Genomic DNA, 27855 nt, shown 5'->3' with positions numbered 1-27855 from the left:
AAGCAATTTTTTAATTTCTTCTGTATTTTTTATTATAGTAGTTGCATCAGACATTATTATTTATTATTGTTTGTAATTCTTGTAAAAATTATTGTATGCTATTATTTTAGAGTTATGTAGGTAGGTATGTATATTGTATGTGTCCGTAATAGGTGTAAGAAAAGTGGTTAATAGTTGTTTCTTATATCAGAAGAAATTAGACGAGAAAGGAATTGAACACCAAAATAGTTATGATAGCATAGCAAGAAATATTTTCAACCATAACAGCTGTTTGATGGGTTATATCCACTTGTGAATTTCTAAAAATCGTTTTTTTTTATTTGCACATATATATCGAGTCTAAATTCATTTGAAAATATTTGCCGAAAATTTTAAGATAAACCGGTAAATAGTTTCGGAGATTGTAAGAACTTTTAACTTAGTGTAATTGGCTCCCAAAACTTTTCTGAGTCGCTAAGAACGTTTGCGCTTGAAAACGTACATATATTGGAATTTAAAATGAATCGCCGATTATTAGTATATTAAATTCTGTATACGTACTATTTCTGATTTTCCAGTGGATAAAACCCCCAAAATCGAAGCAACTAAATCCAAATCGACTTGTATTTTACTGCACTTCTTCCGAATTCGCATTAAACTGTTTAACTGTTGTGTAGACTCCAAACGGTATATGAACGCAAACAGTTTGCTTATTTTCGTTGCGTTATGGAAGTAGAAACAAAAACAACGCTGCATATCCTGTGCAAACTTACTCAATTACACGCCCATTTTTTTTTGCTCAATTGCTGTATTGCTTAGACTCCCAACTTTTAGATAAAAAGCACATTAGTATTTAGGTATCATTGTATGTATGTATTGTATATTGGTTTTATTCAATTTAATATAGGTATTTTATATTTAAATGGTATGTATGATTTGCGCATGTGTTTGTCATTATTATTTCATTAATTATTATTATTATTTTTTATGCTTGTGTGTCTATGTTCTATGCATGTATCTATGTATGTATGTTTTGTATATAATTGATTAATTAATTAAGTTTACTGTTATTGCTACAAGAGATTCAACGCAATTCGTGGTTAGTGTGATGAATGCACTTCCTGTTTGCTTAATTTTATTATTCGAAGTTAGAAGTCTATCGTTTCGTGTAACCGTAAAAATCTTAGCCACACCTACATGGCCCATACAGTTGCACATTGGTATTTATTGGTTAAAATATAGCTATGTATTTATGTATATAAGTTATTTTTTTGTTTTCAGTTTTAGTTCGGCTTTTCATGCATTTCACTTGATTTTCGTTTCTAATTTCATGTTTCATTTTTTTTACTATGCTATTTTTTCACTTTATCTGCAATTATTTAGTAATAATACAAAAAAGTTACAGCAAATACAAATACTTAATATTTTGTTTTCGTATTTAGCAAACATTATCAATGTCAAAGTTAACCACAATATCATAGTTAGCATCAACGTCATTACAATTTCGAGTTTCATACGTATTGTTATGGCGAAAAGTCATTTAATTATCATAAGTATACAATTAAATTACGAATAAATTAAAACTTAACAAATACAGTTACAATAGTTACACTCATATACAATACAAATATTTTTTTAAATTTAATATTTTTTAGTATATTTTGTTTATGTTATGTTTTAATTCGATTTTGCTTTACTAACCTTCCAATACACTGTGTTTTCTACAATGTTTATTTATTATTATTATTTTTTGTAATTTTTCACTAGTTTTGTTTTTGCATATGCCTTTGTATACATGCATAATGAGTGTTATTCAACTAATACAATATAAATATGTTGTAAAAAACATAAAAATTATTACTGGTACTCATAGTATTCGATATATAAACAATACTTGGTAAATTTTACACACACACTAGCTATGCGTTTAAATTGTAAAAAGGAAATATCAAAATTTTAATTTTTAAAAATACTAGTGCAGGCTTTTTCACATGCCACACTTCACATAATGGTTAGCCAATTTTTTAAGTTGTGTTATCTCAAAAAATGTGTTGTCAATTTAAACAATTTGTATATTACACTTAACTGCGCTGCTTTTGTCTAGCAATACTTGTTCAATCTATTAGTAAAAATATTTTATAGAAATAATTTTAGTAGCTGTATATAAATATAATAGCTGCAACGTCCTTTGCACATGAAATAAAGTTAATAAGTTTACTATAATATCAACGGATCATAAATATATGATTTTTGCAAGTCTAACTTGTAAAGTTTGCACTCGCACTAATGAAGTAATTAATTTGTAATTATGCTATATAATTTGCGCGTTTGGTTATATGCTCACATACCACTTGGTTTATGTTTCGATAGACACAAAATTATTAAATACTTAATAAACATTGCACAAAAAACAAAAATAAAAATATGCATAAAAATGGAAATATAAATATATCAATATATGTCAGCATATGTTGTTGGTGATGATGATGATGTATATGTGTTGTATGGTTATAAATTCTTAAATATTGGGCACAGGTTAACGGTCGTTGATTTATGTACGTAATTTCAGCAACTTTACGTCACCATTTCACATGACAATTCTTCAAACATTCGCAAGTTACAATTTATAAACTGTTTAATCCGCATTTCTTTTCATTCTTGTTAATTGTTAATTGAGTTTTTTAATAGCAGCGGTAAACCAGTTTTAGTTTTTGATTTTGACACAAGTATAGTTGCAGTCTTGCCACCGCCACTACTTGTCATTTGTGTGGCTACTTTATTAGGCGACACAACAGCCGCTGCAGCAGCGGCGGAAACAGTAGCTGTTGCTGCCACCCCGGCACCGCTTGTGTTTGCAGTCACTGTACTTGTAGTGATAGTCAATGTTGCTGTGCAACCGGTTGCAAAGTGCTGTATATTAGTAGCCGCTGCTATTTGTGTACTTCTGCTGGTTGCCACTTGCGTTTGACGTTGATGTAACTCTTGCAGTAGTACTGAGTGTTTATTCATGGCGCGCAACACTTGTGGTCTAATAATTTTCTCACTGTTTCCTGGTTGTTGCAAATGCTGGTGTAGCTGCTGTTGTTGCTGTTGCTGACTCATATGACTGGTAGTGTAAAATTTCTGTGTATCATCACATGTTTCGTTGAAAGATTGTAATTGTGAGTGAATTGATGTGATATTGGAGAGTGTGCTTTCGGTGTCACCACCAACACCACCGCTGCTGCCACCCGTACCCGAAGCACCGTATTTTCTAATCGTTATCGTTTGTTGTTGTAATTGTTGTTCTACACCTGAAACCTAGACACAATAAAAAAGTTATACGTTGAGGAAACTTTTCACTTTTTTTAATTTTAACTCTACTTTACCTTCTTAAAATAGCCCATATCTTTATCTCAAGTGCTTTTAGCTGGATGTATGATATTTTCCATGTCTTTTTGTACACTAAATAGTTCCGTTAAGTGTTTGGAGAATAGTGCACTCAATTCGCTTAACTTCCCCATTTGCTACGTGTGAAAAAAAAAATTAAAAACATATTTTACTTTTCCTATAGCGCGTGATAGTTTCAACACTTACATTGTGATCAAGACTTTTATCGCGTATGCTCATATTTGCCGCCTGTAATTCGATTTCTTGACTCATTAGTTCATTCTCTAGTGATTCGATGCGTCCTTTTAATAAACCAATTTCACGCCGTAAATCTTCGGCAATTTCTCCACCACCAGCAGCACCGGCAACAACACTACCACCACCGCCGACACGAATCACTTCCAAATCACGTTTTAATCGTATATTTTCTTCCTTGTATGTGTGCAATTGACGCTTCCACTCGTCCACATTGGCGGTTGATTCCTGTGGTTAAGTGTGGAACGTTGAAAAACTTAAAAAATCGATGTGAAATATAGACACAATACCTGCAATGCACTTGTTAGCCGTATATTATTATTTTTCAAAGTGGCCAGTTCAATTTCCCATTTCTTTGCATTGGCACAACTGCAATCGTATATTTTTGAAGGGATAGTATTAAAATATTTACACTTAATTCATTATTATTTATTTTTTTATACCTTTGTGCTAGTGCCATTTTAAGTCGTTCATTCTCGTATTTGAGTTGCTGCTCCCCTGTAGCACCAGCACTTCCGCCAGTGTGTACGCCTACAATACTGCCGCTTGAGGAGACTGTTACCGCGGTTGGAGCAGGTGATGGAGAGGCACCTGCAGTCAGCTCTTGTTTAACATCCGCTGCTGGCAATAGTTTATGCGATGGACTATCCGGGTTAGCGTTTTGTGTATTCGTATTGGACATATTTGGTGGTTCCACAGTATGCGGATCTATGGCGGTGTTATCGTTTTGCTGCATACGCGATGATATTGGCGATGTATTAGCAGACGTTGTTGGCGTAACTACAGTTGAACCTTTAATGATAAAAATTCAAATAAGCTCCTTTGCCATTATATGTATGAATTTACCATTCGCAGCCTTTATAGCATTCTTTGTTGCTTCCTTCACTTCTTGGAACTTTTCCACAAACTGAAATGTATTTTCCATTAGCATCAACATATACCCAACTTTAACATACCAAACATCATACCTTTGTCAATTCGGCTTCCGAAGCGAATCCTAAACCATAAACCGTATTAGCACGCACATCGCTCCATTGCCCAAATTTCTGTGATGTTTGCGTAAATGTCATATTGGGTGTTATTGTGGAGTTAATTACGGCTTTAGTACCTTCCACACTGATAATGCGGTAAAGGTTGCGGGACGAATCATAAAAGAAGCTCACATTGACCGCTTTCATACTTGCCGTAATCCATGTGCGCTTCGTTTTCGGGTCAATGTGGAAGACGTGAGCCTGGCAGGTGAAAATCGGTTGCTCGCTTATGGCAAAGCAGCAAAAATTTATTAATGTTAATAAATGTATCAAAAAGTTAACACACAAGTATATACATATATAGGGTTCATATGTAATAAGAAAATGAAACTACTCTCAACTCTATTAAATATTCCATTATTATTATATTAGCTGGTACATATAGTCGTTATACCATTGTCATAATTGCAATGCATGCGCATAATTTCTAACAACTTAATTGACTTCAACTGCATTAGCTAAGCACAAAATCCCAAAGCGACTTCCGCCCACAAACTAACATTTTCATAGGTTTTAAAGCACTAGCAGCAAAAAGCTTTACGCAGAAGTTTTGATTTGTCTATAAATATTTTTGAATTGGAACTACGCTTTATGAATAGTAATTTAAATATTTTCTATATATTCATATTCAATTGAGGTCTGGGCTGCACAATATTGGCTAACCACGGGCGGGGACACTTTTGCAAATGCAGCAAACACATTCACTATAGCACTTATCAATAATATTACACAACACCTTAATATTTTTATATAAAATATTATAAACTGCGTTAAATATTTCCTAATATTTACCCCATTTTCTTTGTTTGGTCGTGAAAACTCCGGCTTTTTCAGCTTTTTGCAAAAGATTTTTCGGTTTCGATTTTTCCAATTACTCTAGTGTTGGTGTCAAACAATTACTGTGCTGCCAGATCAGTTGTTGAGTACTGTTATAAAAAATTTTCAATGCCTTAACCAAATTAATGGGATTTTATAACAGAGAGATTTAAAACAAGTACCCAGCTAGTCACTTCTACGAAACTCAACTAAACTGAAAGAATAGCGCGAAACTAACACATACACAAAGCGCAAATCATAATTCCTTTGCGTCAGAAATGGGTATACGATCATTCGTTCACAAGAAATATTATAAGAACTGTTAATTGGGCCTGATGAATTGTGAGGCAATTAACCGGTGACTTAACCGATAGTATTAGGGTATCCATACGATATATGAACTATTAATTCTAATAGAGACGGATTTGTACAAATGGAAATAATACTTCAAGAAAAAAGGGCACATAATGAATTATTAATCAGTTTTTTCCTCTTAATTGCATCCAAATAGTTTAACGATTTGAAAAATACACTTGTGCAAATGTTATCGATAACTGTTTTCCAATAGATAGTTGGAGCTGACATTGATTATCACCTTCTAATTGGAATGTTAGAGTTATCAATAGTGCGCCGTAAACAGTGTTGCGGAGAAACTCGAACCTTGTAAACAAAACAATATTATACTGTATATTGATTGTAAGCAATAAAAAATTAATCAGCGAAAGTTCTTATAACAAAACGACAACTAAAAAGTTTATTATGCAGGTAATATAATTCATGTTTTTATTTGAATTTTAGCTAAATATTTTCATTTGACAACTACAATACATTTCGGTGCAACAGTGCACTTCATCGAATCTGAAACACTGATGATGTGTACCCATTTGTCAATTTTTCGCAACGGCACGGAAGAGATAGCGACAGTGGTTCTTATACAATTTTTAAGTTAATTCTAACAATAATCCTTACAAGAAAGTAATTGGAAAATTGTGAAAAACGTGCAAACGCTGCTTGGTATAAGCACAAAAGGTTCCATGCAGCGAGGGAAACGTACAGATTGGGCAAGTTGAAGCATAAGCTGTAGCAACCATCACTACCTACACATATGACTTCAGGCCGCTGTGATAGGAATTTTAGGGCTTGGACAGTATTACTGATATTAACAAGCCAGTAAAGTATTTTAGTTAATACTATTTCATTTTACTATAAATAAAGTGGTGAGAATATCAATAACTACAAGTTTTAACGCAAAATTAGAACAGGCTTTACAACGCCCATGTATGTAGGCGATTAAGGGATGCTCATGCTTGTTATCTGTGACAGCAGAACTTCCAATAGGGAATGTCGGTAGGGTAATGGTGTTGATTATTGTATCGATGGATGGCAGGAGCCGAGATTTTTTTCTTGTGTGTTAAATATGTGAAAAATGTGTTGGTTCGCGGCGACAACGAAATATCAAGACATCCAAATGTGAAAAGTGAAATGGGCGTAGTGCCAACCATAATGTTTGGCCAATGTATGCTAATTGGAGAGAGTCTTTGCAACGAAAACTTGCTACATCAAGATATGCTGCAAGTAAAAATAAACAGCGGTCGCTATAAAAGAAAAATAAAATATTTTTTATTTCTATATTAATATGCACTAGTTTAGTGCGGAACTTACTCAAGTACTAATCTTGATATGTCAAAATTGCTGGTCACTTATAATGACATCAACAAAATACCACAATTATGAATGTTAGTTGTTGTTATATGAAAAAGCTATTTATCATAGTTTATTGACCTCGATAAAAGTAGTTTTAAAATCCTTGCATATGTAGCTAATAAATTTCAATCAAATTGTCGATTATCTACAGCTTTCGTGCGTGTGAGTGAGAAATTAAAATGTGGAATATGATGTGCGACGTAATGCCAACAATTTCGGAGGACAGTATCTCCCAGAGATCCTCACAATTCAGTGGCGAAGATGCCAACTTTGAGCAGCTTATGGTGTCCATGTTGGACGAACGTGATAAGCTTATGGACAGCTTGCGTGAAGCTCAAGAGCGACTCAGTGAAACGGAAGTTAAATTACACGATGTGGAAAAGGAGCGCGATAGTCTACAGCGGCAGATAAATGCCAACTTACCTCAAGTAAAATTAAAAGTTTCGTTGTATTGGATTAAAACTTAAATTATAAAATTAATTATAGGAATTCGCCACTTTAACAAAAGAGCTTACACAGGCGCGTGAAACATTATTGGAGCGTGATGAGGAAATTGGCGAACTTAAAGCTGAACGCAACAATACTCGGGTATATGTTATTTATAAATTTATAATATTTAAATAGTTCTTATATTATTTTTATTTCACTTTTATATTCATTTTTTATATATTCTTTCTATCTGAAACCAGTTACTTTTGGAGCATTTGGAATGCTTAGTCGCACGCCATGAACGTTCCTTGCGAATGACGGTTGTAAAACGACAGGCTGCTGCGCAAAGTGGCGTCTCCAGTGAGGTGGAAGTTTTAAAAGCATTAAAGAGTCTATTCGAACATCATAAAGCTTTAGATGAAAAAGTACGTGAACGCCTCCGTTTATCAATCGAAAAGAACAATTCACTCGAAGAGGAATTAAATGCAACCAAAGAAGAGGTACGCAATTCTTTTAGTGCATAATCTGGTTTATATTTATATTATTGTTTTGATTTTGATTTAGCTTCAACAATATAAAACTGGTGCAATACAAGCCAATCGTGAAGCTAGCAATGAAAATGGTGTGAATGAAAAGGTATTTTTCTCGCTTAATTTCTTAGAATGTAATAACATTTATATATATTTAATACAATTATATATATTTAATCTTAATGCATTAGGTCGGCGGTGGCCTTAACGGTGAATCAAATGAAGCGAACGATTATGCTGCGAAAACGCATGAGCTGCAAACTATAATCGAGAAACAAGTAAACCCTTTCATAAAGCACAAAATGCTTTGATTATAACATTTTTCATATTCCACAGACTGCAGAGCTATCGCAATGGCAGAGGCGCGTATCAGATTTGAACAGTAAAATATCCGAAATTGAGGAGAATTTAAGTAGAACTCAGAAGGAGTTGTGCAAGTCGCAAGAACAATGTTCTAAATTACAAAGAGATTTGAGAGAAAATGTTGCACAAAAGGAGGATCAGGTTGGTGCAAATTTAGTACTTTAGTTAATCATAACCTAAAAAAATATTTGAAATTTTCTTATACCCGCAGGAGGAACGTATCGCCACATTGGAGAAACGTTATTTAAATGCTCAACGTGAATCGACATCTTTGCATGACTTGAATGAGAAGCTAGAACAAGAATTGCGTCATAAAGAAGCACAAATTAAGGTAAGGAATTGCATAGTAGTTACCAGTTCAAACAATATCAAAAAAACAAACTCTTCAATGTAATTATAGTTACACGAAGAGAAGATTTGCGCAATCGAAGAGAAGTTGGAATTATCTGAACAAAAGTTGGCGCAGCAGGCCAAATTACAGCCTGATATGGAAGAACAGCTTAAAGCACGCATGGAAGCTTTGACAAAGGTAGGAAATAAGGTATGCGCGATTGAATTTCTTACAAATGTGATGTGATGTGATGTGTAGTACGTATGTAGCGGCGTTTGTATGTTTGTGAGACGCTTGATTTTATTTCGTTCGGTATGTAGTATTCCATCTTTTTGAATTACTGTCCCAATTTTCCGTCTTGTCTTTTAGCTGCATTCCTTAAAGCTTGTCAATTACAATTAATTCGCGTTTCCACATATTTTTTTCCCCCCGATTTATAGGCACAAGAACGACATGGTTCAGCAGAAGATCGCATACAGCGTCTAGAAGCAAACTTGGAAGAGAAAAATGCAGAGGTTTTAAGACTGAACCAACGATTGAAAATGAACGAAGAGCACAATTTAAGGTTGTCGTCCACCGTGGACAAATTGCTTTCCGAATCAAATGAGCGTTTGCAAGTACATTTGAAGGAACGCATGCATGCGCTTGACGAGAAGAACACGCTCTCGCAGGAATTGGAGAAGGCGCGTAAAATGGCTGAGGAATTACACCACCAAAAGGGTGAAATCATGAAGGAATTGTCTAAAACGCGACTGGAAATCGAAAATTTCAAAAGGCAATTGCTGCAGCAGGAGATCGCCTACAATATACAACAAACGGAGGCGCTTACCCGAAGCCTATCGCCCAGCAGCGCTGTAGATGGTGGTGCCTTTTCGCGCAGCACTTCGCACGCCAGTTTCGATACGCATTCGTTGCGTCGCAGCAAGTCACGCATGCAAGAGGAGGCGAATATTGCGCGCTCTATGGCCGAGCAAGAGTGGGAGAATCTACAGCAGGCGCATGCTCAGCAAGCGTACGAAATGTCTGCAGCTGTAGCCGCAGCAGCCGCTGCTGAATGTGAGGATAGTGAGGCCGCCGCGGCGGCAGCCATGTACGCTGCCTCCGATATAATGTCGCCCTCGGGACATGCGGATGCACAAACGTTGGCTATGATGTTGCAAGAGCAACTGGATGCCATCAACAATGAGATTCGTTTAATACAAGAGGAGAAGCAGTCAACCGAAGCGCGTGCCGAAGAGTTGGAATCGCGTGTGGGCAGTTTGGAGCATGTCAACTTGTTGGCGCGCGGTCGCTCGATGGACCGGCAGAGTCCACCGATGAGTGGGCGCAGCACACCAAACAGCCCCAACAGAGATTTCCTACAGAAGTATCACACAGTAAGCAGTAATATTGTCGAAAAATTTACAAAAAAAATTTCAAAACAATTTCGTTTCCACAGTTGAATTTGCCCGTTTTGTCGAGTGATATGTCGCGCGATGACATCCATGGCATGTCTACGACAGGCGATTCAAGTTCGGGTGGCGCCGCATCGCCGCTAACCGCCAGATCAATGCGACTTGAACGTGTTGCGCAGGCCTTGGCCCATAGCCAAGAGGAGTTGCGGCGACGTTCGGTTGGCATCTCACCAAATCAAGGTGTCGACCATACAAGGTAAGCCCAGACGTCGTACTTAAGTGTGTTTTTCATGTAAATGATTTATTCTTCATGTACATTTCAGTCATGTTGCGTTGCCGCAACTTAGTAACTATGGTCTGTCGCCATTGAGTTCGCGCTATGGCAGTCAGGAATCGCTTAGTCGTCACTACAATACAATGGGCTCAATGACAATGCTGCAAACACCCACCACCACCGTAGGCCGTGATGTCGCATCGGCGGTGCAAAAGAAAAAGGGTATCAAATCGAGTTTAGGCCGATTCTTCAGCAAGAAAGACAAAGTGAAAGGCGTTAAAGATACGCTGCCCGACGGTTCGACCAGCATGATGTCGATTGGCAATTTGTCAATCGGTCTGAGTGAGGGCGAGTCCAATTACGATGTTATGAGCGTAACTGGTGGTATGGTGCCGCGTATGAGCAGCATGCCCAGTTCGAAAATATCCTCGGTTGATTATGGGCGCCAGAAAAAGTAAGCATATGCGTTATTAATTGGTTTGCATAACGGTTTGATTAATTAATTTCCTTGCAGGGATCATGACTACAGAAATGATTTGCTCGGTGAGGCGATGAAAGCCGGCACACCGTTTGCGTTATGGAACGGACCGACCATTGTAGCTTGGTTGGAGCTCTGGGTTGGCATGCCCGCCTGGTATGTGGCAGCATGCAGAGCAAACGTGAAGTCGGGTGCCATTATGAGCGCGTTGAGTGACACGGAGATACAGCGCGAGATTGGTAAGTCGCCTGTTTATTTGAATTTTTTAATATAATAATTTTACGTTATTTTTGCAGGCATAAGCAATCCGCTGCATAGACTTAAATTACGCCTTGCCATACAGGAAATGGTTTCATTGACTTCGCCATCAGCGCCTCAAACGTCACGTACAACGTTGGCTTTTGGTTAGTAATTTTGACTTTAAGATCATTATTTTTATGTTCTGAACAGAGTATATTAAGCTTGCTACGAAGTTTGTAGCACCCACAAAGGACGAAGATCTTATAAAATGATATATAAATGATCAGTGTGGAGTTGACAGTCCTTGAGCGGATAAAAAATCCGCGTCCGTTCTAGTTACAGGAATTCCTAGAGGAATTTCTATCGCCTCTTACGCTAATGATTGCACGATATCGACGTCGGTCAATGGGATCAATGGTATGTGTTCAGTCATAAACGGATATCTCTCCGACCTTTCACGCTTTCTCGATGCACGGGACACTCTCCCCCACTAAATTCATAGCGACCATATTTACAAACTGCACGAAGGAGTACAACTTGACCTTAATATCGCAGTCGATGGCGTTAAGATTCCGACTGTCAATAATCCTAAAGTTTTAGATGTGACTTTTGACTGTCTGTGCTCCTTCACTCCTCATACGACAGCGATTATCGCCAAAGTACAAAGCCGCTACAAAATCCTCAAGTCGCTAGCCGGGAGCACATGGGGAAAGAACAAAGAAACGTTGTTAGGAACTTTCAAGGCAATCGGCCGGCCGGTCCTTAACAATGCCGCTTCAATATAGTAGCCTGGTTACAGTAAAACGCAGACGAAAAAGCTCCAAACTTGTCAGACTACTGCACTCCGGACTACGGCAGTTTGCCACTTGCTGTCTTCTATCGAACACCTGCATAGTGAGGCCCGTAAGCTCCCAGTTAAGGATCATAATTAACTCCTCTCCAAGCAGTTCCTGCCAGGGTGCTTTTGCAGAAATCATCCCTGCAGTCACCTCCTTGGAGCGGAATAGTCTTCTAGGAGTATCAAAAGGTCATTCCACACCAGACTTCGAACGCAACTAACTTCCGACAAGCACTAACCGCCGTATAGAGTGGAGCAATTAACACTTTACTGACTCCCTCTCAGTGAATGGCGTACTTGGAGTCAAACCAACAAACATTGCAGACGAAAAGCTCGAGTTGCCGCGAGAAAGGAGATTGACCCCTGTATTCGTTCTGGATACTGTAGCAGGTTAAACTCCTACTTTTCCAGAATTGACCCTGACATATCAAACATATGTTCAGCGTGCAATGAGTCCCTGGATGAAACTAGCCACCTCTTTGCATGCCCTGCTAATCCCACACATCTGAAACCCCTCTCCCTTTGATAAAACCACGTCGAAACACCGCGAAAACTGGGCCTACAGCACGCTTTCTGGGACGTCGAGGCCACTTATATAATCCTTACCATTCTAACGGGATTAGGTACCCGTTACAACAACAACAACTTTTCAAAAATAATATGAAGTTTTTTATACACCTTTTTATGCTATAAAAAATGTACTTATGAAGGGTATAATAGCTACAGAGTAGCCGAAGTTAACGTTTTTAGTTTTTCTTCTTTAACATTAATATAATATTCACATTTTTTACGTTTTCCTAATTCCTAATTAGGTGATATGAATCACGAATGGATCGGCAACTATTGGCTGCTCGGTCTGGGCCTCCCGCAATATCGCACTACATTTATGGAGTGTTTGGTGGATGCGCGCATGCTTGATCATCTAACGAAAAAGGATTTGCGCGGTCAACTCAAAATGGTGGATAGTTTCCATCGTACTAGTCTGCAATATGGGATTTCCTGTTTGAAACGGCTCAACTATGATCGCAGTGAGCTCGAGCATCGGCGTAAAATGTCAGAGAACGGTTTATGCGATGTGCTAGTTTGGAGCAATGATCGCGTCATACGCTGGGTGTCCAGTATTGGCTTGAAAGTAAGCGTCAATTTGCTACTTTATTATATATATTTTTAATTTTATTGTATGCTTTGCAGGAATATGCAAATAATTTACTAGAATCAGGCGTGCATGGCGCGCTAATCGCTTTAGACGAGAGTTTCGACTCGAACGCAATGGCATTGGCACTACAAATACCAACACAAAACGCACAAGTAAGCGCACGCTATTTATTTTATAAAACAACAACACTTTAATCATATTTCTCTATAATTTTTATATATTTTTATCCGAACACCAGGCGCGTCATACTTTAGATCAAGAATTTAATAATTTGCTGCAAATCGCCACAGATCGAAGGCCGGAAAATGAACAGCATAGTAATTCTTGATCCACCTATGGTTTTGCGGCCGATATGGCTGAGGAATAAAATAGTAAAAAATGCAACAGTAAACACAGCAGCAATAGGAAGCAGCATGCAATAGAAATACAACAGTCGCTAGTTGCCCGAAACGTTTGGGCCAACCAAAAAAAGAAAAACAAACAAAACAAAAAAAGAAGTGTATGAATACGCATACATACATGCATATACGCCGCTAAACGCTGGATAAATAATAATGCAAAAAAAGTACCACAATTCGTACACATTTACAGACCTATAACAGCATAAATTAGTTGACAAAGTCATGTGTTGCAGTTATAACTATGGAGCAACACGCGCATGCGCTTCGTCGTTTGTATGCTAAATATAAATTTGGTATTAATATTTCATTTAAGTGAGCAAGGCTAACACAACTAACTCTTAAATCTAAACATTACATTACAAACAAAATACTTATAATAAGTATTCGTACGAAATTCTAATTTAAACATAAAAAAAACTGAAAAAAAAATTCAAAAGGCACAACTTACAACTCGTTTAAAGAAAAAATTAAAAAAATAGATATTTTGCGCTATGATATATGAACAAGCGCTGTCACAAGCTTGCAAAGTTGCGACCAAAACGGCTAATTATATTTAATAATTATTAGTTGCGTAACTGTGAATGCATATGTATGCATACATATGTACATAAAGTACATGAATGTGTGTTTTTTTTTTGTTAAAAATATTTTTTTTTTGTGTAAAAAATAGTGATTTTGTTGTGGATAAAAATATTGATTTTGTTATCGATTAATTTTTTTTTTGACAAAAATTATTTGAAAAATGTAAATTTTATGAAAAATATTTTTGTAAAAATAAGTGTTCAAAAGATTTGTAATTAAATAATTGTATCCTATTTTTTTCAAACAATTTTTAGCCAATCGTTTTTTCAAAAAACTTTTAACCAAATTTTTTTTGTTTCAAAAAATTTTTACAAATATTTTTTTTCAAAAGCTATAAAAATATATTTTTTGGATAAATTTTTTTTCATTCTATATAAAATTTTTTTTGGACAAAAATTATTTGAAAAATATTTATTTAAAAAAAATGTTCAAATTTTGTGTCCAAATTTTTTTTTCAAAAAATTTCTGTATCCAATTTTTATTTTAAAAGTTTTGGCACAAATTATTATTTTTTAAGTTTATGCTATAAAAATATTTTTTTTTGTAAATGTTTTTTTGATAAAAATTTTTTAGATAAAAATATAAATTTTTTTTGGATAAAAGTTGTTTGAAAAATATTTGTATAAAAAAAATTTCCAAAATTTTTACCCAAATTAATTTTTTTCAGACATTTTTTTTTGTGGATAAAAATTATTTTAAAAATATTTGTATAAAAAAAAAATTACCAAAATTTGTACCCAATTTTTTTTTAATTTTTGTATCCAAATTTATTTTTTTCAAAAAATTTTTGTATCCAATTATTTATATAGAAAACTTTTTGCCCAAATTATTATTTTTTAATGTTTATCCTATAAAATATTTTTTTAGATATACATTTTTCATCTTACATAAGTTTTTTTTGATAAAAATTGGATAAAATTTAAATAAAAATATTTTCTTAGGAATAAATAATATATTTTTTAATACAAATCTGTTTAACATTAGGCCTAAAGCTAATTTAATATGCAATACAATTCCTTATTTTCCTTAAAGTATTTATTTTTTTACACCCTGTGCTCACACAAACGTTTCTACTTTCATAAGACAATTGCATTTTTGTTTCTTAAAACAAGCATGTGTGTTCTAACAATAAAAATGTTATTTATTCGCAAATAAATTGTGTGTAAGAAGGCCGGAAGCATATAGTTAAATCATATTTACACTTAATTCCTTATACGCTCACACACACTCCAATAATATTCATGGTCGGCTGCGTGTTGAAATTGAAATTATGACTATTAACTAATTCTATATTATCTATATAGCAGTTAGTCCCAAAAAAAAAAAAACAAAGTGAACAGTATTTTGCAGTTTTATAAGATAAAGTGAAATTCACACTAAACAAAAAATTATCATACACACACACACACACCCACGTACACATGAAGGCATCATACTCCAGCCTTTACTCAGCTCAGTGACCAAACTTGCACAATCGTGAAAAGAGAAAAATAAAATCGCCTAAACAAATCTACAAAACCGCGGCATGCTATGTATTATCATTTACTGCTTCCAAAGTGCTAATAAATTAGCATAACTGTTGCAACACATGTAAACTAAATATACATACATATATCTATACATATATATTTGCAAATACTTGCATGTACACGAACAAATGTCGCATACCAAATAGAACAATTACGAAATCCCGATCTGCTACGAAAACAATTAAGTACAATTCACAATTCATTTTATCCCCACAAACGATGCATCAAAATACAAACAGTGTGTTCCATGCAAGAGTTCCTCTATTCTAATAAGCTTAAATGAAACAATAAACCGCAATTGCATATTATATTCTTGACAATATGTGTCGTTTCATTGTATGTGTACTTATTAAATTTTTACAATAAAAAATAATAATAATCATAACCATAATATTATGTAATATAAAATAATAATAAAATCTGTATTACATGCATATGCATATACATATGTACATATAATAACCTAATGATTGCTGATCTGACGCATGTATTTTTGGTTTTTATATTTTTTGTAACTTTTTCTTTGGTTTTTGTTATATTTTTTGGTTTTTAGCACCCTTTAAATTTAAGAAATCTAATTCCAACAGTTAATGTTAATATTACTATATATATATTTTCAGTTTCAACATTAAAATTTTTTGGTTAGTGTGTTTTTAAGTTATTCTTTTTAGTTTATTTTTTCAGGAGTTTTTTGTTTAAAATTACTTCTAAATTTTTATTTGATTTTTTTTAATCTTTACTTTTCTGTTGTTTCATTATATGTATTTTTTTTTATTTTTCAGTTGATTTATTACTTTTATTTATATTTTATTAAGTTTTTCATTTATGATATTTATTTGTCTTTTATATTTTATTTATTTTTTATGTCTTTTTTTTATAGTTTTTATTTTTTAATTTTTGTTTTTATTTTTTTTAAATTTTATTTTTGTATTACTTTTATTTTTTTCATTTTTTATTACTTTTAATTTTTCTATTTTTTTATATACCTATGTACATATTTTTTTTAATTTTAATTTTTTTTTTAATAATTTTTTTTGTGTCTTATTTATTATTTTTTTCGAGTTAAATTTTGTTTTTCTAATTGAGAAAAAAATCTGTATTATAGTTAATGATAATAATTGGCTTTCTTATACATTTTTAATTATTTATTTTTTCCTTATTATTTAATTTAGTGTCTGTTATTATCTATTACTTTCAATTTCATTACAAGATTTTGTCTTAAATAAAAAATTATTTTACCCATTTTTTGTTGTAATTTTTCCAAATAATTTTTATTTGTGTTTTCAATTTCTTATTTTTTATGTTAAAATATTTTTTATTGCTACTAGTCTTTAGTATTTGAATCTTATTTAAATATTATTAATTACTTAAATATTACTTGTCCGTGCACATTTTATTAAAATTTTTTATGTAATAATTTGTTTCTTTTTTTATACTTTTTCAACAAAAATATATGTTTACTAATACATTGCTATATATTTTCCTTATTATTCTATTATATTTAAATTTTTTATATCTAAATAAAATTTGTACTTTAGATTACTTTTAATTTTTTTTGTTATTCTCGATCTTTTATTCCCATTCATACTTTTATTTCAATATAATGCTTAAATTGTTTTTATATAAATTATTCTAGTAATATCTTTTTAATTTTCTTTTTAACTTTAAATGTTTATTATTTCGTTTATTATTATTATATTCTCGCAACATATCGCAGAGCCTAGTTGTTTACTTGTTTGCTAAATTTTATTAATTTTCCCACAATTGTTTTTATAATTATTTTTTAAGTTTTATTATTATTTGTTTTTTTTTTTTAAATTGTATACAGTATTTTGTTCAACATTTTTTTTTATACTTTTGCATTTTTTTTGTTATTATTTTCGAGTTTTTAACTTTAATTTTCTTTTTTTTTAATTTTTTTTGTTTATTTTATTTTTTATATGTATTCTTTTTATTTTATTCGTTTTTAACTTACTTATTTTTAATTAAAGTTTTTTAATTTTAAGTTTTTTCCTTAATTTTGTTAATTGTTTTTAATTAAATTAATTTTTTTTAAATTTTACTTTTTGCTTTTTAATTTAAATTTTTTTTAACTTTGTTTTAATTTTTCCATTTTAATGTTAATTTTTTTAATTTAATTTTTTTAATTTTGTTTTTGTTTAACTTTATTTTTTTTTAATTTTTTTTTTTTTTTTTTTTTTTTATTTTATTTTTTTATTTTTTAATTTTTTTTAAATATATTTTAATTTCTGTTTTTTATTTCAAATTATTTTTTTTTACTTTATTATTATATTTGATTTCTTTCTTTATAATTTTTGCATGCATATCCACACGAAACGGCACATTTGTTAATGTTCGTCTTTATTCAAGATCAATAACCAGATTTCTTTAAATAGTTTGTTTTTATGCCAAATCACATTGAATTCATACATATATGCATCTAATTCACTTGACTTCCTAACTTGCGGCCTACACATACATACATACAGATGTAGGAAACGATTGCTGTTGTATTGCATTCGCATAGGTCTAGATATACTTTTGCAAAACTTAAGTGCATACACATTTTACACATGCAAATATTATTGTACAATAGCAAAAAATTATTAGAAAAATGAAAACCGACTTCATGAATAAATACATGCATATATACAACATGTTTTAGGCCATGTACAAAGACGCATACAATACATACTATTACATATACAAGTATATACAAACCTTTCTAAATGCTATAAACATACAGTACATACATAATTAAACTCAGCAAATGGCAAATTACAACACTACGCATACATGTATGTGTGTATGTACATATATTTACAAACATATGTATATGCATGTATGTATGTATGTATGCATGCATATGAAAAGTAACGCATTCATAAATGTTACCATTGACTAACTTAAAAAGGAGTATTACCGTGCAAAATTGCGTTGGAAGAAGACATGACGAAAAAAATGTCAAACAAAACCAAATTTAATTCAAATTTATAATGTGGCAGAAAGCAAAGATAAACAAAAACAAAAACTATTGAAATTAAAAAGCTTTAAAGGCACTACTTAACTATGATTAATTTAAAAATATATCCATTCGTTTAATGTATTCCCTTTATAATACGAATTGAAAACGAAAAAAAAGCAAAAACAAAAATAGGAAAAATGTGAACCGTTAAAATATTGCATGTACGATGCATGCGAATCGCAAAATTACAAATATATATGCTAAATCATTGAACATTTTGCAGTATGTATTATATGAACAATTTTATACAGCATAACATTTTCATATTTATACATAAATACTACATACAGTTATTAAACAAAAGTCAAGGGTCTTAGGCAAATGTGGCACAAAAAAAACGTATACATATATACATATTTATATCTGTGTGTCAGCATTGCTGCAAATATTAGCTAATGTTTAAGCAATTTTCGCAAACAGTTTCAATATTTCAAAGTATTCAATATTTTTTCAATAGGCAATAGTATACAAATGTTAATACAATTACTATAAATAGCTTATTTAAAATATTAATAAAAAAATATTTATAAAAACAAATATATAGACATGGCATATGACTAGTGCAAACACCCTTTTTATTAAATTTAACATTTATTCGAACTCAAAACTAATGAAATTATTACTTTTTATGACTAAAGTGAGCTATTTGATTATGCGGAAAGTGAAAAAAGGGCAGAGAAGTACATTTTTTTTTATAAGAAATTAACTTTCTTTACTTTGCAGGCGAAAATGTATTTGGTTAATTTAATAACTTTGAAAAACAAAACGATTTTTTTTTCAAAAATTGTTTGAGCATGTCTTAATAAATTTAATAATTTATTTTTTTTGAAAAAAATTATATGCCACTGAAAATATTAATAAGAAGAATTAAATAACAAAAATAATAAAAAAAATATAAAAACTAATAAAAAATTAAAAAAAAATTTGTTTTGAAAACTAGAAAGTTAAACTAAATTTATAAAATTTCAAAGCAATTCGCCGGCGGCGTCATATACTTTCTTCTTTTTAATTTAACACTTTTGTTTAAAAATTATGTTATGAAATAAAATAATTGTTAAAAATATGAAAAATATAAAGAAATGCAAAAAATAATTGACAAAATACAAAAATTAATGTTAAAAAATTGAAAACAACTCTCTGGCATTGCTCTTCAATTTTTTTTCTTTTTTAAATTTTTGAATTTCGGTTAAAAATTGTTTTTGAAAAAATATTTTATGCCTCAAAAATATTAAAACAAAAAATTTAATATGAAAGATAATGATAAAATTCAAAAAATAATATAGACAGTTTTTATATTTTATTTTCGCTTAAAAACTGTGTCTTGCAAAATATTTTATTCCATGAAAAATTATACAATTATAAAAATTAATAAAATAATCCAAAAATGAGTGTAAAAAAAAGTAGGCGTCGTTTATTTTTTTCTATTTTTAAATTTTCTTATTCGCTTAAAAACTATTTCGAAAAATATGAAACAAATTTAAATAAATAGGTACTTGTTTTTTGTAAAATTTTTTTTGCAAAAAAATTTAAATTTAATATTTGAAAAAAAAAAATTAATTAAAATAGTTTTAAAAATTTAATAATATTTTCTTCTATTTTATTTTTTTCTATTTTGAAACTTTCTTGTTTAGTTAAAAACTGTTTCGAAAAATATTTTACGTCAAAAATAAAATAAAATAACAGTTAAATAAATTTAAATAAATGTAAAAATTAATTTTTTTTTGTAACAATAAATATTTTTTTTCGTAAAATTACTTTTTTTAACTTTAATTTTTTATAAAAATTCAATATTTTTGTTTTGTAATTCTCAAAATTAGTATAAAAAAAATTAGTAATTTTTAATTTTATTTCTTCTATGTAAATTTTTAGTTCAGCTTTCGAAAAATATTTTACTCTAAAAATAATAACAAAAAAAAACTATTTAAATAAATAGAATAGTTTTGTTTTTGTAAAAATTATTTTTTTGTAAAAATTAAATATTTTTGTTTTTGTAAAAATTCAATATTTTTTTTTGTATAATTTCAATAATTTTCAAAAATTAGTGTTAAAAAATTTAATAATTTTTAATTATATTTTTTCTATTTTAATTTTTAGTTTTCGGTTAGAAACGGTGTTTTGAGAAGTTTTTTATGCCACAAAACATAAAACAATACAAAATCAAAAAATCCAAGAAAATTGCTAAAAAATCATTAACACAACAAGTAAGAGGGTTTATGTTTTGTTTATGTAAGTATACATATGTATGTATAAATATTTTTTTTTTTTAAACAAAGGTTATTGATTAAATGAGAAGATATACATATGTATGTAAATGTACTAGTGTTCTTGGTTAACAATTTAATATAAATTTTATTAGTAAAATAAATGTTTAATTCTATTTTCTTACATCCGGTTTATAAACCAACTTTATGTTTTTATGGTAAAAAAATATTTGTTATATTTGTCAATCTTCAATTTTTCGATTAATCTTTTTTACAATAAAAGCAAGCTTAATAATTTTTTTTTATTTATATAGATGATACATTTTGTTAAAGCCTAAAACCTTATTAACAAGTGCTTGCTTATAACTAAAAAATAAATAATAATGCCCAGAATCTTGCACTATTTAGTCGTAAGGGTGTTTTTGCAAATAGTCAATGCCATTATAAAGCCTTAGAAATTTATATGTATAAAAAAATTGGTTGTTATTTTGTTTTAAGACATTGTTTTTAGGAATTTATACTTTTATATTATGACAGGAATTGTTTTTCCTCACCACTTTCTACAAATTACCACTTTATTGCCATTTCCATTTAAAAAAGTAAAGCATATTTTTCTAAACTAATTATTACATATGTACATATGTACATACAGTTATTAATTATGCTATGTACATATGTGTATAAGGAGTATTAGTACTTGCGTATGTATGCATATTTTATGCTTTTGCTATAAATTCGTTTAAATGCTACTAAACACATACTGATTTAAGAAAGTATTGAAATTTAAAACAAAAAAGTTGAATTTTGTTTTAAAACAACTGGTATCAAACATACACAAACACAACACATTTAGTCACCATTAGTTTCGTCAAGCAGTTTAAGGGGTTATATCCACTTGCAAGTCAGAAAAATATGTATACGTTTTTTTAAGAGGCAGAGGGTTATATCTACTGCAAGTAAGAAAAAAATTTCGTTTTTTAATAGGCATTTTATTTTTCAAAATTAATAAACAATTTTTAGATTTATAGAATTTATTATAATTTAATAAACAACGATTTAATTTGAAAAATTTTAGATTCCCTTAATGTAGACAATAATCAAAAAGACCTCCAAAAAAAAGGCCGTGTATTGATGAGGAATATTTTTCATCTTAAGGTGGTATTCTGATCTAGGCATTTTTTAAATTAAAAAAAAAAAAAATTATGAAAATATTTTCCATCCATTTTTCATATGATTTCGATTAAAACAAAAAAAAATGTTTACTTCCTTTTTTGACATTTTTGAATTTTAAAAATACTTGTACGTTGTCGACTTGAATAAAATGTTTACTCCCGTTTTGATATTTTTGAATAAAAAAAAACATAAAATCTTCCAAAATCTGAGAAGAACGGGATAAATAGATATATATATTTTTTTCCAAATTTCAAAGTTATCGGTTAAGTAGAACCTGAGATATCATGGCACTTATTTTTCAAAAGAGTAGTTTCGAGAAAAACACGTTCAAAGGTTTGTCGTCTGTTAAACTGAATTAATGAATGGATTATGAAAAAATCAATTTTTTTTAACTTTCTAGACTGGAATACCCTCTATTTAAATTAACTAAAATCTGAAAAAAATCTTATTAAAATAAAATCTAAAAAATGTGTTTTTTCGAAACAAAAAATTTACTTTTTGAAAAGAAATATTAACTGAAATCTAAAACTTTTTTTAAATTTACACTTCAGAGTGGCCTAAAAAATAAAAGTTAGTTTCAAAAATTGTCTTCGATCATTACCAGGCAAATGCACATGTATGTACATACATACATACATATGTATATGTATGTACATATCGCTCATTTGCTGCAAGACCGGCATAAGTCAAAAAAATCGATTTGCCAGAAGACGCGTTAAAAGTTTTCAACTGACTCCAACCTTACACGGAAAACAGGAATCATATTCTCTTCTCAAGCGGAGCATATAAGAGGTATTCATATGAATTTTTCACTCAACATGAAGTATGATATAACGAACAATTCTGCATCATTAACTCAAAAATCACGTTTTTTGATTTATGCCGGTCTTGCAGCAAATGAGCGATATGTACAATGTACATGGGCTCATTGAAATAGCAATACAGCAGAAGCGAAACATTTTGTATATTCCTTTTCGTTAGTATTTTCAGTTGAGATTATATTTTTATAATCTAATGGACCAAAAAATGGAAATAAAAAGTTATTTAAAATGTTAATGAAATATATAATGTCATAAATTATGATTTGTTGGAATTGTTACAATGTGCTTATATCTTTCAAATATATTTACTTTATTTATACAAATCTACATAAAATATAAGAAATCAATTTTTTTTAATTATCAAGTGGATATAACCCCTGAAGCCAAACCAAGAATTAAATTTTACACAAACAAATTTTTTTCTTTAATTTTTTGAATTAAAATTTTTTATTTTTATTTTCTCTTTAATTTTTTAAATTAAAATTTCCTTTTAATTTTATAAAATTTTTTTTATCTTTTTAATTTTTTTTATTTTTTTAATGTTTTAATTTTTTTTAATTTTTTCAATTGTTTTTTAATTATCAAGTAGATATAACCCTATAAGCCAAAACAAAAGATGCTTTTTCACAAAAAATGAGCTTTTACATTTTTTTTTATATTTTTTATACATCAAATTTTTTTTATTTAATTTTTATATTTTAATTTTTTATTAAATTTTTTATATTTTAATTTTTTTTTAAATTTGTATTTTTTTTTAATTTTTTTACATTTAAATGTTTTTTAGTTTTTTTTTATTTTTTTTGACTTACAAGTGAGTAACCGCATAGATATATACATATGTATGTAGCAATTAAAGTCAGTCATAATGTTATTTAATTAATTCCAATGTACAACCTTAGTTGTTTAGCAGCGTATACAGCATTTTGCCTTGCAAAAATGTTCTAACATAGGTGTTCATATAAAAAGTCAGTTTATTTAGTATATAAAATATAAATACATACATATATATTATATATATTTATTGCGATTTAAAATTTACGAAAACAATCGAGCGTTTGTTGATGCAAAATGCAACTCTTGCGGAAAGTTCAATCATAAATCACGCATACATACACATTCACACACACGTACACATATCTATTGTTTATAACAAACTATATTTATATGTAAATGATTTAAAAATTCATGGGAACATACACATACGTATTTTTAATAAGCTGCCGTTTATTTCTTCTTTCTTTTCTAACTTTTTGCCTACAATATTACAAACACATACACATATGTATATTTTAAAAGCTGTTAAGTTTGCACTACACAAACAAACAACATTTTGTATAGTAACTTTAACTCAACTCGTTGAAAGAAATACAATAATATGTCAGCAGGGGTATTCACAGTGTAGAAAAATAGAAAAAAAAATTAAAATAGAAAAAAAAATTGCAACAACACACGCTAAAGTGGTATTCAAATGTATGTTAGTAAATAGCGAGCGGCATTGTTACCCCAACCACACTCCCCCGCTAATGTGCAATGTTATACATAGAATTGTATTTGTTTTGAATTCGCTTATTGACGTACTTCGTATTATGTGACACCAAATTATATATTTTATTTATAATAAGTTGCCGCAAAGGCAGAAGGCATATGTTGAAAACTTTTTTGCTAACAAAAACAAAAAAAAAAAACAAAACAAACAATAATAAACTTAACAAACATTTATTACATATAAAGCGTATTATGCAATAGAGAATTAAAGAAATTAACAAGGTAAAAAAAAACGAAATCAACAAAAAAATACAAAACACAAAAACAAAACCAACAAACAATAACATTAAAATAATTAACAGATAAAAATGATGTCATAGAAATAGTATTTTTCACTGTGCGCTTCTGTTGTATTTATTCAGCAATGATTTACCAGTAATAGCAATGTATATATTAATATAAATACCTAATAAATATATATATATATATATAAATATATTAAATATAAAATTAAAATAAATATAAACAGTTTAGGATTATACAAATATATTATATATTGTAAACAAAACAAAAAAACATAATTAATTAACCTTTGTACTTAAGAGCATTTCTTAAGTAGTAATAGCCACTCTATTCGAAATACAATGCAAAATAATAATGATGATAACAATAATAAACCAAAAAAAAACATTGCTAACTTTTATTTGTTGCGGATTGAGTTAACTTTGATTGCACCGTATCTATAAGACCCATCACTAATACAAAAGATTCTAAACAAGAACTTGATTTAGATTGATCAGCTATAATAGTCCGATCTGAAGAATTTCTTCGGAGATTTGATAATTGTTATTGTCAAGAAAAAACGTTAACTTCGGCTGCACCGAAGCTAATATACCCTTCACAGGTGCTGTCTTTTAGTAACTGTGTGTCCATTTTGTATGGAAGCTATATGCTACAGTAAGCCGATCTGAACAATTTCTTCGTACATTACATTATTATTTTAAGCAGTAATCCATGTCAAATGTCGTGAAGATACATCGTCAAATGTGAAAGTTTTCCATACAAGTTGATTCCGATCGTTCGGTTTGTATGGCAGCTATATGATATAGTGAGCCGATCTGAAGAATTTTCCTAAGATATTACATTATTTCTATGAACAATAACTCATACCAAATTTCGTGAAAATACCACGTCAAATGTGAAAGTTTTCCATACAAGTTGTTTCCGATCATTCGGTTTGTATGGCAGCTATATGATATAGTGAGCCGAACTGAATAATTTCCTAAGATATTACATTATTTCTATTAACAATAACTCATACCAAATTTTGTGAAGATACATCGTCAAATGAGGAAGTTTCGCATGCAAGCATTTGATTCCGATCGTTCAGTTTGTATAGCAGCTATATGCTATAGTAAGGCGATCTGTACAATTTCTCCCGATATTACATTATTATCTTAGAAAATGACCTATGTTAATTTTGGGAAGATACATTGTCAAATGTGAGAGTTTTCCATACAATAACTTCATTCAGATCGTTTAGTTTGTATGGCAGCTATATGTTATAGTGGTCCGATATCGGCATTTCCGACAAATGAGCAGCTTCTTGAAGAGAAAATGACGTTTACAAAATTTCAAAACGATATCTTAAAAACTGAGTGACTAGTTCGTATATATACAGATGGACAGACAGACAGACGGACATGGCAAAATCGACTCAACTCAACATACTGATCATTTATATATATACATATATATACTTTATAGGGTCTCCGACTCTTCCTTCTGGGTGTTACAAACTTCGTGACAAACTTAATATACCCTGTTCAGGGTATAAAAAAGCTTTCCAAACGAAAACTTGATTTTGATCGGTCTTCTTGTATGACAGCATGATGATCCGATCTGCACAATTTGTCAGGAGTTTGTAGCATATTCAATGCCAAATTTCGTGCAAATATCTTGTAAAAAAAAGCCTACCAAATATGAACTTGATTTTGACCGGTCAGTTTGTTTGGCAGTTATGCACATATCATATATGCTATAGTGATTCGATCTCAAATAAAAATTTTTGCGTACGATAACTTCATTTTGATTGATCAATTTGAATTTAAATTTCGCGCGAAAACCATTCGACGAAATACATATATTTTTCCTAGGTTGGTATGACTGTCAGTGACATCTGTGCCAAATATCACAAAAAAATAATCCTTAGTGCATTCGACGATTTTTTCTATGAGTAAAATTATTCAACAAAGAAGTTTCACTAAATTTTGTGTGCGAAATCAAATTTGTGATGCCGAAACGTTCAGAATGTTAGAAAAGGCCTTCAGTGATGCTTGTTTGTCGGGAGCAAGTGTTTTTGATTGGTACAAATTTTTCAAAGAGGCTCGAAAACGCGTTGACAACGAACCACGTCTAGGACGGTCAACAACATCAACTGCTGATCAACACGTCAATAATTTAAGGGATTTGCTGCTTGACGATTAGCAGTCAGAGATCTTAATGGCATCGTTAGAATACAGTAAGGATCAGTGAAAACCATTTTGAAAGATCATTTAGGTCTAAGAAAAGTGAAAACATGATTGGTTCTAAAATCACTCAATTTTTTCGAAAACAAGAACGCGTTAACGTCTATGACTTCCGACTACCAGGATGTCATGAAGCATGCTTGCGATGAGTATCGGATCCATGCGTACGACCCAGAAACACGATCAATCGGCCGAATATCGTGGAAAAGGTGAGCCGAAGCCGAAAAAATCACGTCAAAGCAGAGCAAAAATCAAGGCCAGGTTGACAGTTTTCATCGATTATTGAAGTGTGATGCACTTCGAATTCCTTCCGGCCGGTCAAAATGTCAACAAGGAATGTAAATATGTGGAAAGAGGTCGGAATTATGGGTCGACAACTCTTGGTGTTTGCACCAGAATAATGCACCGTTGCATACAGCATTGATTCTTTGTGAGTTTTTCGCCAAATTTTCAACAAATATCGTCTGCTTATTCAGCAAACACAAACGATGGCTCCGGGGAAACCGTTTTGAGTCAAAAGAAAACATTAAACGCGAATCGCTACGCGCTTTGAAGGCTATCCCAGAAATTGACTTTAACAACTGTTTTATGAATTGAAAAAACGTTAGCACAAGTGTATTGGGGCCAAGGAGGATTACTTTGAAAGGGATGCTCAGACAGACAGAATAATGGGCTTGGATAAGTCGGCTCAACTCGACAAGCTGAGTATCTACATATATGTAAGTATATAGTTTAGGGGGTCTCCAACGTTTCCTTCTGAGCTTTGTAAACCTTGTAGTAAACCTCAAATACAATGTTCAGGGTATAACAAGAAATGCAACAATTATTTTGTATACTATTGGTTTTGTTGTTGGAAGCGCGTACATAGTTAGTTGCTGTCTGTTGTCGATACTAACTAAAGGTAAGTTTGCGAAAAACATCTT

At 30.8% G+C, this 27855-nt stretch overlaps 2 protein-coding genes across 4 annotated transcripts; one reads left to right on the top strand and one right to left on the bottom strand.

Moving 5' to 3' along the window:
- Positions 1 to 3257: 3257 nt before the first annotated feature.
- Positions 3258 to 5535, bottom strand: LOC120767662 (homer protein homolog 2). The gene is made up of 8 exons (XM_040093835.1): positions 5427 to 5535; positions 4572 to 4860; positions 4450 to 4510; positions 4047 to 4395; positions 3894 to 3972; positions 3556 to 3831; positions 3348 to 3485; positions 3258 to 3279 (listed from the first exon to the last, which is right to left on the bottom strand). Exons 1-7 carry the CDS (start codon positions 5429 to 5431, stop codon positions 3375 to 3377), a joined length of 1170 nt encoding a protein of 389 aa, XP_039949769.1. The 5' UTR covers positions 5432 to 5535; the 3' UTR covers positions 3258 to 3279; positions 3348 to 3374.
- An 820-nt stretch (positions 5536 to 6355) lies between these two features.
- Positions 6356 to 14171, top strand: LOC120769153 (liprin-alpha-1). 3 transcript variants are annotated; one of them, XM_040096035.1, is made up of 17 exons: positions 6356 to 6511; positions 7306 to 7582; positions 7641 to 7742; positions 7844 to 8083; positions 8148 to 8219; positions 8305 to 8391; positions 8450 to 8617; positions 8688 to 8807; positions 8877 to 9005; positions 9248 to 10183; positions 10246 to 10457; positions 10525 to 10929; positions 10990 to 11192; positions 11250 to 11357; positions 12844 to 13163; positions 13223 to 13339; positions 13426 to 13515. In XM_040096035.1, the coding sequence occupies exons 2-17, from the start codon at positions 7334 to 7336 to the stop codon at positions 13513 to 13515; spliced, it is 3558 nt and encodes a 1185-aa protein (XP_039951969.1). In that variant the 5' UTR covers positions 6356 to 6511; positions 7306 to 7333. The 3 variants fall into 3 exon arrangements, with proteins under 3 accessions (XP_039951969.1, XP_039951967.1, XP_039951968.1); XM_040096033.1 differs by having other exon boundaries at positions 8877 to 9017; XM_040096034.1 differs by lacking the exon at positions 6356 to 6511 and having other exon boundaries at positions 7334 to 7582; positions 8877 to 9017; positions 13426 to 14171.
- The last annotated feature ends 13684 nt before the right edge of the window (positions 14172 to 27855 follow it).

Source organism: Bactrocera tryoni, chromosome 2 (genome assembly GCF_016617805.1).
Source record: "Bactrocera tryoni isolate S06 chromosome 2, CSIRO_BtryS06_freeze2, whole genome shotgun sequence".
Classification (NCBI taxonomy): domain Eukaryota; kingdom Metazoa; phylum Arthropoda; class Insecta; order Diptera; family Tephritidae; genus Bactrocera; species Bactrocera tryoni.
The sequence above is the reverse complement of the archived record's forward strand: the minus strand, read 5'-3'. Positions and strand labels throughout refer to the sequence as shown.